The sequence below is a fragment of the Sorex araneus genome, chromosome 5 (genome assembly GCF_027595985.1).
Source record: "Sorex araneus isolate mSorAra2 chromosome 5, mSorAra2.pri, whole genome shotgun sequence".
In the NCBI taxonomy this organism is placed as follows: Eukaryota; Metazoa; Chordata; class Mammalia; order Eulipotyphla; family Soricidae; genus Sorex; species Sorex araneus.
In genome coordinates this window covers 171,723,529-171,738,181 of record NC_073306.1, presented here as the reverse complement: position 1 = coordinate 171,738,181, position 14,653 = coordinate 171,723,529, and the positions used below count along the sequence as shown (strand labels likewise).

The 14,653-nt window shown below is 41.7% G+C and overlaps 1 protein-coding gene across 1 annotated transcript in view; it reads right to left on the bottom strand.

Annotated features, from left to right (window-relative positions):
* Positions 1-14,653, bottom strand: part of FAM114A1 (family with sequence similarity 114 member A1) — a 68,789-nt gene that overhangs the window by 44,928 nt on the left and 9,208 nt on the right. The window contains exon 3 of the mRNA XM_055139372.1: positions 6,812-6,899. Within this exon, the coding sequence (XP_054995347.1) occupies positions 6,812-6,899 (88 nt within the window). The remainder of the gene's footprint in view (positions 1-6,811; positions 6,900-14,653) is intronic.

Below are 14,653 nucleotides of genomic sequence, written 5' to 3'. Positions count from 1 at the left end.
TAAGGAATATGTGTACTAAATCTTCTTTGATGTTTTGAGCTCTCTCTGTGTTAAGAACAGGCAAGTGTCTGAAAGGGCCTCGGACCTTTGTCACTTGTTGCAGTTTCCACAGGCCCCACATGTTAAGGGTGTTTTTTAGTGCTGCTAGGCAAAAGACTGAGACTTTTCAACAGGACTTGTAGTGTGTAAAGAGAATGGAATACTTCCATGCATTTTAGAATTTTAGGGCAAAGACTGGGTCTACACAAGAAGAAAAGGCCACAGTCTTTTCTCCAACAGGGAGCTGAGGTGGGCAGGGGGCAGGGCTGTGATGAAGGTTCTGATCTGGGGTGGAGAAAGGAACAGCATCCCAGGGGTAGGTTCCTCTAAAGGGCCTTTTTGTTTGTCTTGGGGTTCTCCCCAGTTGTGCTTAAAATTTTCATACAGACCCGAAGAATTCCTTCTCCTCCTCGCCATCTCTGCTCATCACCTCCTCTCTCTCTTACTAATGTCTTTCCCTCACCATTATTTTTAAATCTTTAACCTGACCCCATGGTAATTATCAAAGTTTATAAAAGATATGAACCATAAGGGAGAAGCAAGACTCACAAATGAATCTCAAAAGAGAGCCACACGCTGCAGAGAGATCTCCCCAACCTATGCCAGGCTGATTTCATCTGGGCACCGCAGAGAGGGGCAGGTGTCTCTCTGTCTGCCCCAAAAGAATTCCAGAAGCTGCAAACTTCCAGAACCCAATCGCTGCCACACTCTTGGTCAACCTTCACCGGCTCATCCCAAGACCCGCACATGTGAGAATGAATCTGCTGAAAAACCCAGGTATGCATGTGGGACTTGTGACTAAAATCTCCAGGCTCAGAGTTGGGAATGGGCCCCTCTTCCCATCTCCCTGTGTTTCCCGGTTACTGGCAGTCACGCCCATGAACTACCTCTGAGTGCCATATAAGCTCATTAATGGCCATGATCCAGAGGCTCACAAGTGAATCTCGGAAGAGAGCAACACACTGCAGAGATGCCTCCGGACCCCAAAATCACCACCCAGTTAAAAAAAATTAACTCCAGTTCTAACATCTTATTTAAAATTTTAGAATTCCAGGTGTGACCACTTTCACAGCAGAGTGACATCTCATACTTTATGCCACTGATATACCAAGAGTAGCACACCACATTTGATGAAGTGTAAGGTAGAAAGCAACCACTCTTGATCAAAAATACACACACACACACACACACACACATTAGCACACAAGGCTCAAGCTCTAATAACGTGTTAATGATCTCTTATACAGAGGCTTAATATCCAAGACAAGATACAATAATTTTAGCACACTGTCCTCTAAGAAAACCTTTTTGGATCATTTTTAGTCAATTATGCATACCAAGCAATACAAAATAAATTATTTAGCTTGGGTGGTGGTAGAAAAATTTAAAATAATGGTGGTAGGAAATTGTAATGGTGGTAGGATTGGTGTTGAAACATTGAATATAATCAGTTATTGTGAATAATGTTATGAAAATAAAACTTTAAATAAAAGTAAAAAAAAGAAAGAATCAGAGAAAAATTACACAGAAACCCTTCAAAAACAAAATAGCTGATCAAAACACCAGGAAAAAGAAACAAGGAAAAGAAAAATAAGAAAACAAAAGCTTAAGTGCTAAGTAACTGCCAGCCCTAATCTATCAATAATCACCCTGAATGAAACTGGACAGAACTCATCAATGGAAAGGTACAAAGTGATAAGATGGATGAAGACACAAAACCCACCTATCTGCTGCCTATAGGATGGATGAAACACAAAACTCCACCTATCTTCGACCTACAAGACACTCAGGCTTAGAGTGAAGGGTGGAAAATGGTCCTCAAAGCCAAAGGGAAACTAAACACTTCTTTTCTTGCTCCACATACATTTTACATGGACTTGCCACTGTGTAGCTTCTATCTGACTGTCCTATTCACTACTGGCATAGCTTATTGGCTCTCTCGTGGCACCAACAGCTGATCGAGACCAGGATTCATGTCCTTTGCTCAATGCTTTTTTAAAAAAATTTATTTATTTTTAATTAGTGAATCACTGTGAGGGTACAGTTACAGATTTATACATTTTTGTGCTTTTGCTTCCCTCATACAAAGTTCGGGAACCTATCCCTTCACCAGTGCCCATTCTCCACCACCAGTAAACCCAGCATCCCTCCCACCCTCCCCAATCCCATCTCCCCCTACCCCACCCTGCCACTGCCTTGACTGTGTCTGCCTGATAAAAATTTGCAGAGCGAATTTAATGCATTAAGCATATATGTACAAATATAGAAGTAAACTTTTACAAAAAATTCAAAAGTTTACAACAGTGGAATTATTTGGCTAGAAAGGATATGAAATTAAAATTTTACAGGGAATGCCAATGGATCTTTTTCAAGTTAAGACCAATTCACATTCTTATTTGAGTAAATTTTGGGGACATAGAACAATCTAAAATTATTGACTACCATCTTGACAGTTTTCTACCAGTGAATTAAAGATAAAAAAAGTGGTCAGTATAGGGGCCACAGTGATAATAGTACAGCAGGTAGGGTGCCTGCCTTGCAGCCAATGCAGGTTTGATCTACTATATCACATCCGAGTCCTGCCAGGAGTGATCCTTGAGCATAGAATTAGGAGTAAGCCTGAGCACCACTGGTTTTGGTTCTCAAACAAACAGAAAGTGGTAGAAAGCTGTTTAGAAAACACATAAGTTATGTTGTTGCTCTCAGTGAAAGCAGAATGCAAGGCAGCAAAAAAAGAGGAGAAAACCTATGTTCATTTTGTAAAACTCTTCCTTCTCTGTTACAAAGGTTGGTGTGCATCTGCAGTCAGACACTCACGTTCCTTTATGTTCAAAGCTGATAAGAAGTGCTAACTGAATGGACAGAATTTTCCAAGCTCTTAGGGAGAGACTCTTTAACACCCTTGTGCCTTACACCAAGTTTGAAGGATTGTGGACAAACTCCAGGCATAGCCCTGCTATCTTCTGTATTGATGATTCTTGAGACGTTTGGTGTTTTCAGCAATGCCACTTCCAGGAATGCATCCATGTGCTATTTGATTGTGATCTACAATGCTAATAATTCTCACTGCAGTGTCATTTTGACAGGGCTGACAGTCTCTATAATCAACACCGTCATTATTTCTGACAGGGCTGGTAGATGAGTTTTATTAAAATGTGCAGAGAAAAAAAACTGCGTGACTGAGAGAATATGTGGGGAGGGGGATGATTGTACATGGTAGACAAAAGGAACCATATAGCTCAGATATCCCTACCCTTCTTAGAAACTGCTAGAAAGCGTTTGGATTTATAAAACTGTCAACTAGTAAAGTAAGCCTTTAGGACTTTTGTAGTGTCTAGAAATAAATCACTCTATCCTACTATGGAGTTTTTACTTTGGCCTATTTGTATGGTCCCACATTGTAAATGTTCAATTTGACTACTGTCTTTCACTCTTACCTTAGCAATATACTCTAGAAAAAGATCAGGCTTTCTAAGAAAATGTAAGAAATTGCATCTGGTTCTCACAACATACTTTGAAAATATCAAAATAGTTTCCCATACACTAAGCTTAAATAATAACTATTTCCATTGCATTTTATGAACTTGTCAAAAGGCTTGGGTGACAGGTGATTGAATCTTCTTAAAATGTGATGATAACTTAAAATGTAACTGTAGATGAAAGCAACACAAGAGACTGTTATTTCCAAAATGAGTTGTTCACTGAGATATGTCTGAGTTTATATTGGGAAGATCACTTTTTTTTTTTTTTGTTTTGCCTTAACTTTCCATGTGGGTCAAAGCAGAAAAACGAAAGATGTAATAGAAAAAGTACAGAGCAGCAAAAATTTAATACATTTTCTGTACATTTTCACTTGGCACAGTTATCACAAATATTTCCCCCCAGACGATGGAGCATCAAGTTGGAATTCATTCCTAAAAGCAGAGCCTGGGCACTAGGTCCATGTCTGTCCTTGGAGAATGATCCTGTGAAGTATGCTCCACCTGTTGAACCATCTTTCTGGCCCTAGGAAGCTGGAATTATCACAATCACCCACCCTCACTTTTTCAAATGAGGAGGCTGAATCTAGGCTTCATGCAGAGTGTGATAATTAGCAACAGTCCTCTGTGACCATAAGTCAGTGTAGTGAGGACCAGGTCTCAGGGCTCATGACTCCATGTACAGCATTTTTTTTCATAAGAGAATCACTTCTAAATTACTCTTGTTCACTTGCTTGTGGGCCACACCCAGCAGTACTAAGGACGTATTCCTGGTCATGCTTGGGGGACTATATGTGGTGCTGGGATCAGACTGAGGTCAGCAGCGTGCAAGGCAAGCCTCTCTGTACTATCTCTCGGCTCTTTTCCAAATGACCCTTCTGCCAATTCTAAAGAGTTGTAGCCATTGTGAGTACATTTTCCCATGACTGCAAGAAGTACTAATTTCTATTTCCAGTGCTCAAGGATGGGTTGTGCTATGCATGATGTGTTTTGCACACTCGTCTGGGCTAGAATTATTGCAGGTATAATAGGAGGCTTTGAGCAGGAATCCACTGTATTAGAAGACCAGGTTATTTATTTTCTTCCTTTCTTTTCATAGGCAATTTTTATCAAAGACTTTGACGATTGCCTTGTGTCTCTATCATTCATTGTCTTTTCCCTAGAATAATACGTTGCTAAAACAGCGAAGTTCTGGGTGGAGACGAAGCCAGCACCCAGGAGAAGATGTGGCTAGTTGGCCTTTTTTTAATTCTAAGGTAGCAGTTAAATATAGAGCATAACTGCAACCCTCTAACTTCCTAAATATCTCTTCACAAATAGCTGAATCCCATTCAACCCTCAGTCTCAGACTTCAAGTTCAACTCTGTCATCTCTCCATTTGTGGGATACTTATGATTTTCATGATCTTTTGGGAACCAAACTCCCTATCATTGTTACCTGTTCTGGCCTTGGAACCTATGATTTCAGCCTCTCTTTATGTTACATGTTTTGTATATCATCAAGCCCACAAAGATACTTATTTAACTTTAAAATATTTAAAGTGGGGCTGGATCGATAGCACAGCAGATAGGGCGTTTGCCTTACACACGGCCGACCAGGGTTCGATTCCCAGCATCCCATATGGTCCCTTGAGCACTGCAGGGAGTAATTCCTGAGTGCAAAGCCAGGAGTAACCCCTGTGCATTGCCAGGTGTGACCCAAAAAGCAAAAAAGTATATATATTTAAAATATTTAAATAATAATGCTATTATTTCATCTGTTATTACTATGTAAAGTCACAGTACATGTTGCTCACAAATCTTTACAAGAAAACAAATCTCTAAAATATACCTTGCTCAGACATTCTTTAAAGCACCCTAAAGCTACTTGGGGTTGCTGGCCTGACCAATGCGAAATAACAGTGAACAAACCAAACAAGAGCAGAGAAGATACAGTCAGGTACACCTGTAAGGACCCCCGCCTCGCCCAAAACCCTGCAGGGCAACTGATTTCTATTCTTGCCATGGACGGAACACGCATTTAAAATCTCACTGAGGGGGCCAGAGCTATAGTGCAGAAAGTAGGGTGCTTTCCTTGCATGTGGCCAAGCCTGGTTCTATCTCTGGCACTGTACATGGTCCCCTGATCACCACCAAAATTGATATCCAAGCACAGAGCCAGGAGTAGCCTCTGAACAATGCAAGCTGCACTCAAAAACCCCTCCCCCACAAAACACATCACAGTTAGAATTGCTTTGTCTATCCCCGAACCTTTTGGAGTACTAAATTTATTACAAGCCAGGGAAGTTCTGGGCACCATTCTAAGAGGAAGAACCAGAACACTTGACTTCTTTAGTTACATAAATAGAGTTGTCAAATTTTGGTGACCTATTTGTCACCCTAACTTCATAAACTTTTTTGGTCTGCATTTTTAGTTCCGATGACATGCCACTACTAAGTGCAGATCCACAGAAGGGACTGTCAAAGCTCAAAGATTTTCCCTGAGAATCAGATTGTCTGCAGGTGTTTGTCCTTTTCCTCATGAAGAGACTCTGTCTGGACCAGAAAACACAAGCTCCTTTATGTTCTTTCCATCTGCAGGTGTGGTCTCCACTGCAAATCTGGCCCCTCAACTAGCAATGAGAAAGACCCGTTCTGTAGAGTCTCAGCAGAGAGGCCAGTATTTATATGCCCACCATCTACTTCCTGCCAGATAGCTCCTGACATCTGACGGATACGGCGTTAAGGAAATGCAATTTCCTCATGGCTCCAGAAAATGCACTGAAAACCTCATGGCTCCAGAAAATGCACTGAAAAACACCGCAGCTAAATGTATAAAAGATGTCACCTGAGGCTCCCTTGTCCTGTTCCTACCCATTCTTTACCTTCACGATATTATGGCTTTGCAAAATTATCTTAGGAATTTTGAGATTAAGAAGCAGTGCAGTATAGTGGGGAAAAGCCAGTCTATTTGATTCAAACATCAACCCAGCCACTTCTGACTTTGGATAAGATCTTGGTCTTTTTGTAATTCTGCTTTCTTACCTCTAAGATGGAGAAAATAAGAATATTCCCTTACAGGGTATTAGGGTTATTTTGAGAAAGGAATGCATTAACACACACACACATACACACACACACACACACACACACACACACACACAAATGTACCACTTAGAACAGGAAGCACTAAAAGTGATTTGCTCTAATTATCTTATGAGCTGATGTTCAACTATCAGCATATGGTATGATCAAATGTCTTATCCTATTAGGCTTCTGAACCTTATCCATTCAAATGCAACACAGGACGCTTACCTACTGTGGCAGATGCTGAGGAGAGCAGAGATTTGCCCCAGGAGCCCCAGCCAGTCCATCTTCCACCATGTGGCGGGGGATCTGCCGTCTGTAGAAAAATAGATTAGCCGAATGTCAGCAATTTTCTATAACCCTACCTGGGAAAATAGGCTCTCATTGGTTTGGAACAAAGAAAAACCTTTTTTAAAAAAATTACCGGCAACCATATCTCATGAACTTTTAGTTTATAAGGGTCATAAAAGAAGCTACCAACCCACAGTGCAACAGTGTACTTTGGAATCAAGTTGATTAGTGTTGTTTTCTAAGAGTTCAACTTCAAGTGAGAAGAGTTTTCTGTGAAACAAGACCCACATTTCCCGTCCTTTGGAAGACAGAAACCAAGACTGTGGGGAAAAGATGTGGTGCGTTAGGGCAAGAGCAGTGACACCAAAGGATTACAGACAACCTTGACTCAGGCAAAGTTTTAGAGAGCTAAACAAATGTGCTCTTAAAACCTACTCTGATGAAGCCATTGTCTGGACACTGGATACTGTCGGGACACTGTTCCGAGAGCTCTCAAATTCCTGTAGTAGGAGGAGGGAGGACTGGAGTGATAGCACAGCGGGTAGAGCATTTGCCTTGTAGGCGGCCAACCCGGGTTCGATTCCTCCGTCTCTCTCAGAGAGCCCGGCAAGCTACCAAGAGTATCCTGCCTGCACGGCAGAGCCTGGCAAGCTACCCATGGCAAATTCGATATGCCAAAAACAGTAACAAGAAGTCTCATAATGGAGACATTACTGGTGCCCGCTCTAGCAAATCGATGGACAACAGGATGACAGTGCTAGTAGTAAGAGAAACCGTGGGCCTGGAGGACAGTCAGAACGCCTAGGGAAATATCAGAAAGCCCAGAGGTGGGTATCAGCGATGAGGGTGTGTCATTTAAAGAGACATCGTTTTATAACGGCCCACTTCCTCCCCAGTGATTCCTGGACCTCTCTCCTTCTCTATCTCTGGACTCAGCAGATTCAAGCCCTGTTTGTCTGGTCTGACCCTGTGAGATTCTGATTCAGCCTGGTGGGTTAACAAGAAGAGGAAATTCAGGCCTGGCGGGGTGACCATACTTCACCCACCATGCAGACTGACTGACAGGAAAAAGCAGAGAGAGGCGGTACAGAGAGGCTCTGTCAGAAAAGCTGCGTGCAGTCTTGGTAGCTTCTCAGTCCTGCTTCTTCTTTAGGGTCCTACCATCTTCCTCTAGTTGGGTTCCATAAAATTGCTGCATGAATCCGTGTCTCTATTTTAAATGCTTTTCTTACAAGTAACCGGGACCTAAAGCAGTATGTGGAACAGAATGAGGACTTGATATAATTTCTTTGTAGGATAAATTACTGAAATTCATGAATTTCCTTAAGTGTGCCATAGTTTTTGTTACCTGCAACCAATGTGTCCTGATTAAATTACTGGAACCAGAGTATTTCCTTACTATCTATAAATGCATTTTAGAGAAAACACATTTCTCCTGGAGGCTCACAGGAGAAAGGAGAAAGGAGAGAGATGGGGTGGGGGGATGGGAGACAGAGAATTGGTAGTTAAGAAGAAAGTAAAGTGTTCCAGCAGTTTATAGGTTCTAGACATTTTGACCCATCTCCATTGATCACCCTCAACTTCCTTTAACCTGCTATCTTGAGTCCATGATGATAAGGGCAACTCTCTGAAATGATTTTGGTAAGTGAGGTGCAACTAGGAAAGTTTTAGTTTATAAATTATGGCTGGATCCCACTTGTTGCTGCATTTTAAGTAGCTGTTACATGCTGGGCTTTAATTATTTCTAAAAGCATTTCTAAAAAATATGAGCCTAGTAAATGTGAAACACTTTCCACCAGTATAGACTACTGATCAAAGGAGGAAGCTAAATAATTATGACCTTTTTTTGTTTGTCTGTTTATTGTTGAGCCACACCCAGCAGTGCTTAGGGGTTACTCCTGGCTCTGACCTCAGGAATCACTCCTGGCAGTGCTCAGGGGACCAGACAGGATGCTGGGGGATCAAACCTGGGTCAACGACATGCAAGGCAAGCACCCTACCTGCTGTACTATCTCTCCAGCCCAGTTATGGGATTCAATTGCTTGGACCTGATTCTAAGCTCTGCCATTTGGGCAACAAGTTACTCAAGCTTTTATGCCATAATTTATTCATTACTAAATGCAAGTTATGGGTGCTATCAGGATACTTCAATGGGCTGGAGAGCACAATTTTTATGCTGAAGGCCTGGGTTCAATCCTTGGTACTACATGGACCACTGAGCACTAACAGGAGTGATCCTGAGCACCAAACTGGGAGTAGCTCCTCTGTACCACCAAGTGAGGTCCCCAAAAAAACAAAAGATGAAATGTGAACTATAGTAGAATAAGAACCAATAGCATTATGGGGTATTGTAATAACTATAACTATAATAATGCTTCATAAATCTGTGAACACAGTCCTGGCATGCAATAAATATTCCATAAATGTTAGTGGTAATAATAATAATAAACAACTTCATTTTAAGCACCAAAAGTAAAAAAGCTTTGGAAGTTGTCTGCTACTTTTTTCTGTATGGGAAAAATGAGAAGCTTGTTAACATGAATGGAAATCCTCATAATTCATGACTGTCTGCTTTCATTTTTGGTTGTCTACATTGATTTACTTCACCATAGAAATGGAAGTCAGTGGTGATTTTATATCATCATGCAGACAGATGTAAGTTAGTGATTAATACCATTCTTTCAGAGGACGAATCACTACCTATAGTGATTAGGGAGAATTAATACACTTAGGGGTGACAGCTTCTGACTCAAATTTACAATACTTAATATGCTCTGACAGCTGGTAATTGACTAGCAAATGGAAATAAATGTTAAATGAGTCTAGAACTTTTTGCAGTATAATAAATGACTTCAATTGCCTTATGAATAAGCTCCTTTGACATTGAGCTGTGACCTCATAATCTTCAAAGAATACTTGTTATCAGACTCAAGTGACTAAATGCACATATTTAACATAAAAATCATCTGAACTCATATTCAACATGAATTGCATAAATATTTCTACTTGCTTTTTTTGGGTCACACCCAGAGATGCACAGGGGTTACTACTGGCTCATGCACTCAGGAATTACCCCTATTGGTGCTCAGGGGACCATATAGGATGCTGGGAATTGAACCCGGGTAGGCTGAATGCAAGGCAAACGCCCTACCCACTGTGCTATTGCTCCAACCCCTGCAAAAATATTTCTAAACATGAATATTGTATCCATTTTCAATGGTTTTTCTATCACACAGATAAGAGACTGCAAAGTAGGTGACCTGAATCAACTCAGATTTCCCACAATCAAATATGACTATTTAAAACTTGTTTCCATACCCTCACCCCATGCAACTTTCACCTCCTTAACTAGAGATTCACCTCCTAATTTACAGAGTAAACAGAACCCATAAGTGGAGAACTCCCAACTTCCTGGTTCTGCCCTTGAACTTTCAAGAGTAATGACCTCATCTTGTTTGCTATAAATCACAAACTGGAATTGCCTTGATCAAAAGGATAGCAAAAACTCAACTGGAAGACTAATGTCCAAAGAGACATCAAGCCAATGAAAGCCACAGGTACCTGGTCTCTGGACTGAAAACTCTAGGGTCTCGTCTGGATGGGGGGCAGGCCCAGAGTCATCCCAGTGTTGTAGGTTCTGGAGCACCTAGAGCATACAGCTGATGCAGCTACATAGTATCTCCAAATTTTACAACTCAGACAGCCCAGTAGGAGCCCAATAAGTTGACAGGAAGTAGCCAAGAGGCTGCTTTACTAGGCTCAATAAACAAAAACAGTAACACAGAAGGCTCAACTAGCAACAAACAGCTCAGCAAATTAAAGACATTGTCACTAAAGACAATGCCTTCAATGACCCCATGGTGAGATTATAACAATTTTCACAAATTTTCTTTCATGGAAGTTTTTTCTTTTTTTTTTTCTTTTTGCATTTTGGGTTACACCCGGCAATGCACAGAGGTTACTCCTGGCTCTGCACTCAGGAATTACCCCTGGCGGTACTCAGGGGACTATATGGGGTGCTGGGAGTCAAACCCGGGTCGGTTGCATGCAAGGCAAACGCCCTACCCGCTGTGCTATTGCTCCAGCCCCTCACGAAAGTATTTTTTGACAATTCCATTCGCCATATAAAATAAATTAATTTTGCCTACTAAGGAAACAGGCTTGTGTATGTGTGGGGAGGGGATGTAGAAACCTTAGATTTCTGATGAGGGGTTGGGGGAAGGGGAGGTTGGGGAAACGGGGACAATGGTGGAGGGAGGGTCACACTGGTGATGGGACTGGTGTGGAAACACTGAATGTCCAAAACAACTTTGTTGTTATAAACAATGCTGTTGTGTTATGAATAACCTTCTAAACCAGGGTGTTTAAATAAAGTTAGGGGAAAAAACCTCAATTGGAGATTGTATCAACATCTATAACTATTGTGGAAAGAAAGCAAGATTCTATCAAGTTCAAAATTCTTAAAATAGAACTGTTAAGAAAAATTTCAAATTATCTTAAAGTAGAATATATTTGTATGTCTGCAATCCCATTTAAGGGACTAAATAAGATATTTAGTCTTTATTATAGGGACTGGAGTGATAGCACAGCAGGTAGGGCGTTTTTTGCCTTGCCAACCCGGGTTCGATTCCTCCACCCCCCTTGCAGAGTCCAGCAAGCTACCGAGAGTATCCTGCCCCCATGGCAGAGCCTGGCAAGCTACCCGTGGCGTATCTGATATGCCAAAAACAGCAACAACAAGTCTCATAATGGAGATGTTACTGGTGCCCGCTTGAGCAAATCGATGAACAATGGATGACAGTGCTACAGACAGTGCTATAGGTTATCAAAATCAAAGGCATACCTAGACAGAAAAAAATGTAGATTTCTGATGCAAAAGCCTTTTATATTTAGATAGGAAAAAGATTCATACTTGTCTTAAAAATCAAAGATCAAGCCAGTTGTCCTATTTCCTTGAGTAGTTAAGAATCAATTATCATGTAGGACCTTCACTAGGGACATGAATGATGGAAACTGGGAGACCTGTACCTGGCACATAAATTTTAAGTTTTGTAATTCATGGCATCTCTGTATCACTGTATTACTGTCATCCCATTGTTCATTGATTTACTTGAGCGGGCACCAGTAATGTCTCTATTCCTCCCAGCCCTGAGATTTTAGCAGCCTCTCCTTACTCGTCTTTCCCAACAATTAGAGGCTCTTTCAGGGTCAGGGGAATGAGACCTATTGTTACTATTTTTGGCATATCGAATACGCCACAGGTAGCTTGCCAGGCTCTGCCCGTGTGGGCAGGATACTCTTGATAGCTTGCTGGGCTCTCCAAGAGGTGATTCATGGCATAACCATTCTAAAAAGGGGCTCAGGACCGGAGAAACAGAGGTTCTTGTAGGCAGCTAGTCACAGTTTGATTTCCAGCACCACATATAGTCCCCTGAGTACCACCAGGAGTGATCCCTGAGCAAAGAGACAGAAATAGTCCTTGAGCATTTCAAGCCATGGTCTTCCCCCAACAGAGGATCAGTGTGACATTGGAGAGCATTTGAACTGCTTGGGATGCATGCATCCCTGTTCAAATATTTGCTTGAAAAATTGTCTTTCTCATTTTCCATGTAATATTCTGCAGTTGAAAGGATGCACCATTCAACACTGAAAATATTTACAATCAAGTATATAGAGATTTAGATGATTAAATACTCACATCTTCACAGTCCTTGAAAGCTATAAGTATTGTGTTAATCAGCTCTACCCCGTAGCTTTGCAGAGGTTAATCAAGTGCTTTCAAAGACTGTATTCATTCAATATGCTTGAAAGATTGAAGAAGGCAGATGTGGTGGTAGCATGCTGACTTTTTATTGTGTTGACTTTATTAACCATCTGGTCCTAATTATTAGAAGCCTGAAATTGGACTGTCTGATCTGTGCCTCAGAAGAAAATACACTTGGAATTGGGAGACTTGTGTGGTTTGAAAAAGTCATTTCAGATCAGAATGCATGGCTAAGAAACAGTTTTCTTGATGGGCAAAGATATTTATCAGCTAAAGTATTCATAACAAAAAATGCTCCCAGAATAGAGAAACAGAGTTCTAAATGCTTCTGAAGTATCATCTTAGCATCAAAAAATTTCAGAGCCAGAAAGATACCGAAAGGGCCTCAGAAAAAGTACCTAGAAGGGAATCTGAAGATGTTTCAGACTGGAGTGACTGATCTCGGTATGGCTGATCTGGAACTATCTGGGTTAAAGCAATAATAAAGATGATGCTCAAGCCCCAAGCCTGAACATCAGAATCCTTGGGTCTGGACAATGTCATGTCACAGCTAGTGTCAGGTATCAACTTGGCTGGGCACAAGAGGTCCAGCTATTACTGTTCAAGCATCATTCTGGGTGAATCTGAGAGGGCACTTTCAGATCTGTGCCCTGAGCAAAGCAACTGTCCTTTTCAGTTGGGGGTGGGGGGTGGAAGGATGGTGTCATCCAATCCATTCAGCTGAAGGATTAAATAGTTTAGAACCCCTGGATCAGAGGCTCTCAATTTTGGCTGGATATTCTTGGAGGGTCACACCCTTCGATGTTCAGGGGCTACTCCTGGCTCTGCACTCAAGAATTACTCCAGGCAGTGCTCAGGGGACCATATGGGATGCTGGAGATTGAATCTGGGTCAGGCATGTGCAAGGCTAACACTATTGCTCCGGCCCCATTAACTAAATATTTTAACAATCAGGAGAGCATTCAAAAATATTGACACCAGGGTCTATATTAGTCTGGATTCTCCAAAGAATCATTATATATATCCAAACATCACCATTGTAATCTATATACTTAAGACAGTCAAGCTATATACTTCTGGTCCAAGTCTAGTGGCCTGAAAACCACACTTGCTTAGGGTTTAAGTTCCAGTCCAAGTTTAAGTCCAAAGTCAGGAGAAGACCAATGTTCCAGCTCAAAGACAGACAAGCAGAAAGAATTTACTTCTTACTCAGACTAACACAGACCCTGGCATCAACATTTTTGAAAGCTTTCTTGGCTGTTAAAACTCCAGAGAGGATCCCGGGAAGGCTCTGTAAACTCTAGAACTCAAGTCAGGTGTCTGTTTACCATGTCTGATTCCGATTCCCAGAAGGCCTTGAAGCCTCACCACAACATTCCCAAAAAGCGAGTGTTTGTTTTTATTTCCTCATCTTCAGGGATGGGCAACAGAACCCCTCCTCATTTTACAACACTCCCAGGACCCCTTGAGGACACGGTGCATAAGATCCTGCTTGTCAATCAGAGCCAAGCACACTGCTCAGAGAGATACCTTAAGATCTTGATGTGAAAATTCTTCATTTAAATTTTTTGGGGGGTCTCCCAAGAAGTTCTCAGATGGCGGAAGGTGGGGAACTGCTGGAGATATTTGCCAACTGGACAATAAAATTCAATGACAGAGCTGAGTAATGTGATTTTGGAACCACCACAACCACCACAGAAGTGCTGGGGGCCTCCAGGATTATACCGAGTACTCAGGGGTTCCAGTGATGCAAGGATCCAACACGATACTTGGACACGCACAACATGAACCCCTGGCCACAAATTCTTTATTTTACTATGGGCTGGAGCGAGAGGACAGCAGGTAGGGCATTTGCCTTGCACACAGCAGACCCGGGTTCGATTCCTTCGTCCCTCTCGGAGAGCCTGGCAAGCTACCGAGAGTATCTCACCTGCATGGCAGAGCCTGGCAAGCTACCCGTGGTGTATTCGATATGCCAAAAACAGTAACAACAAGTCTCACAATGTAGACGTTAC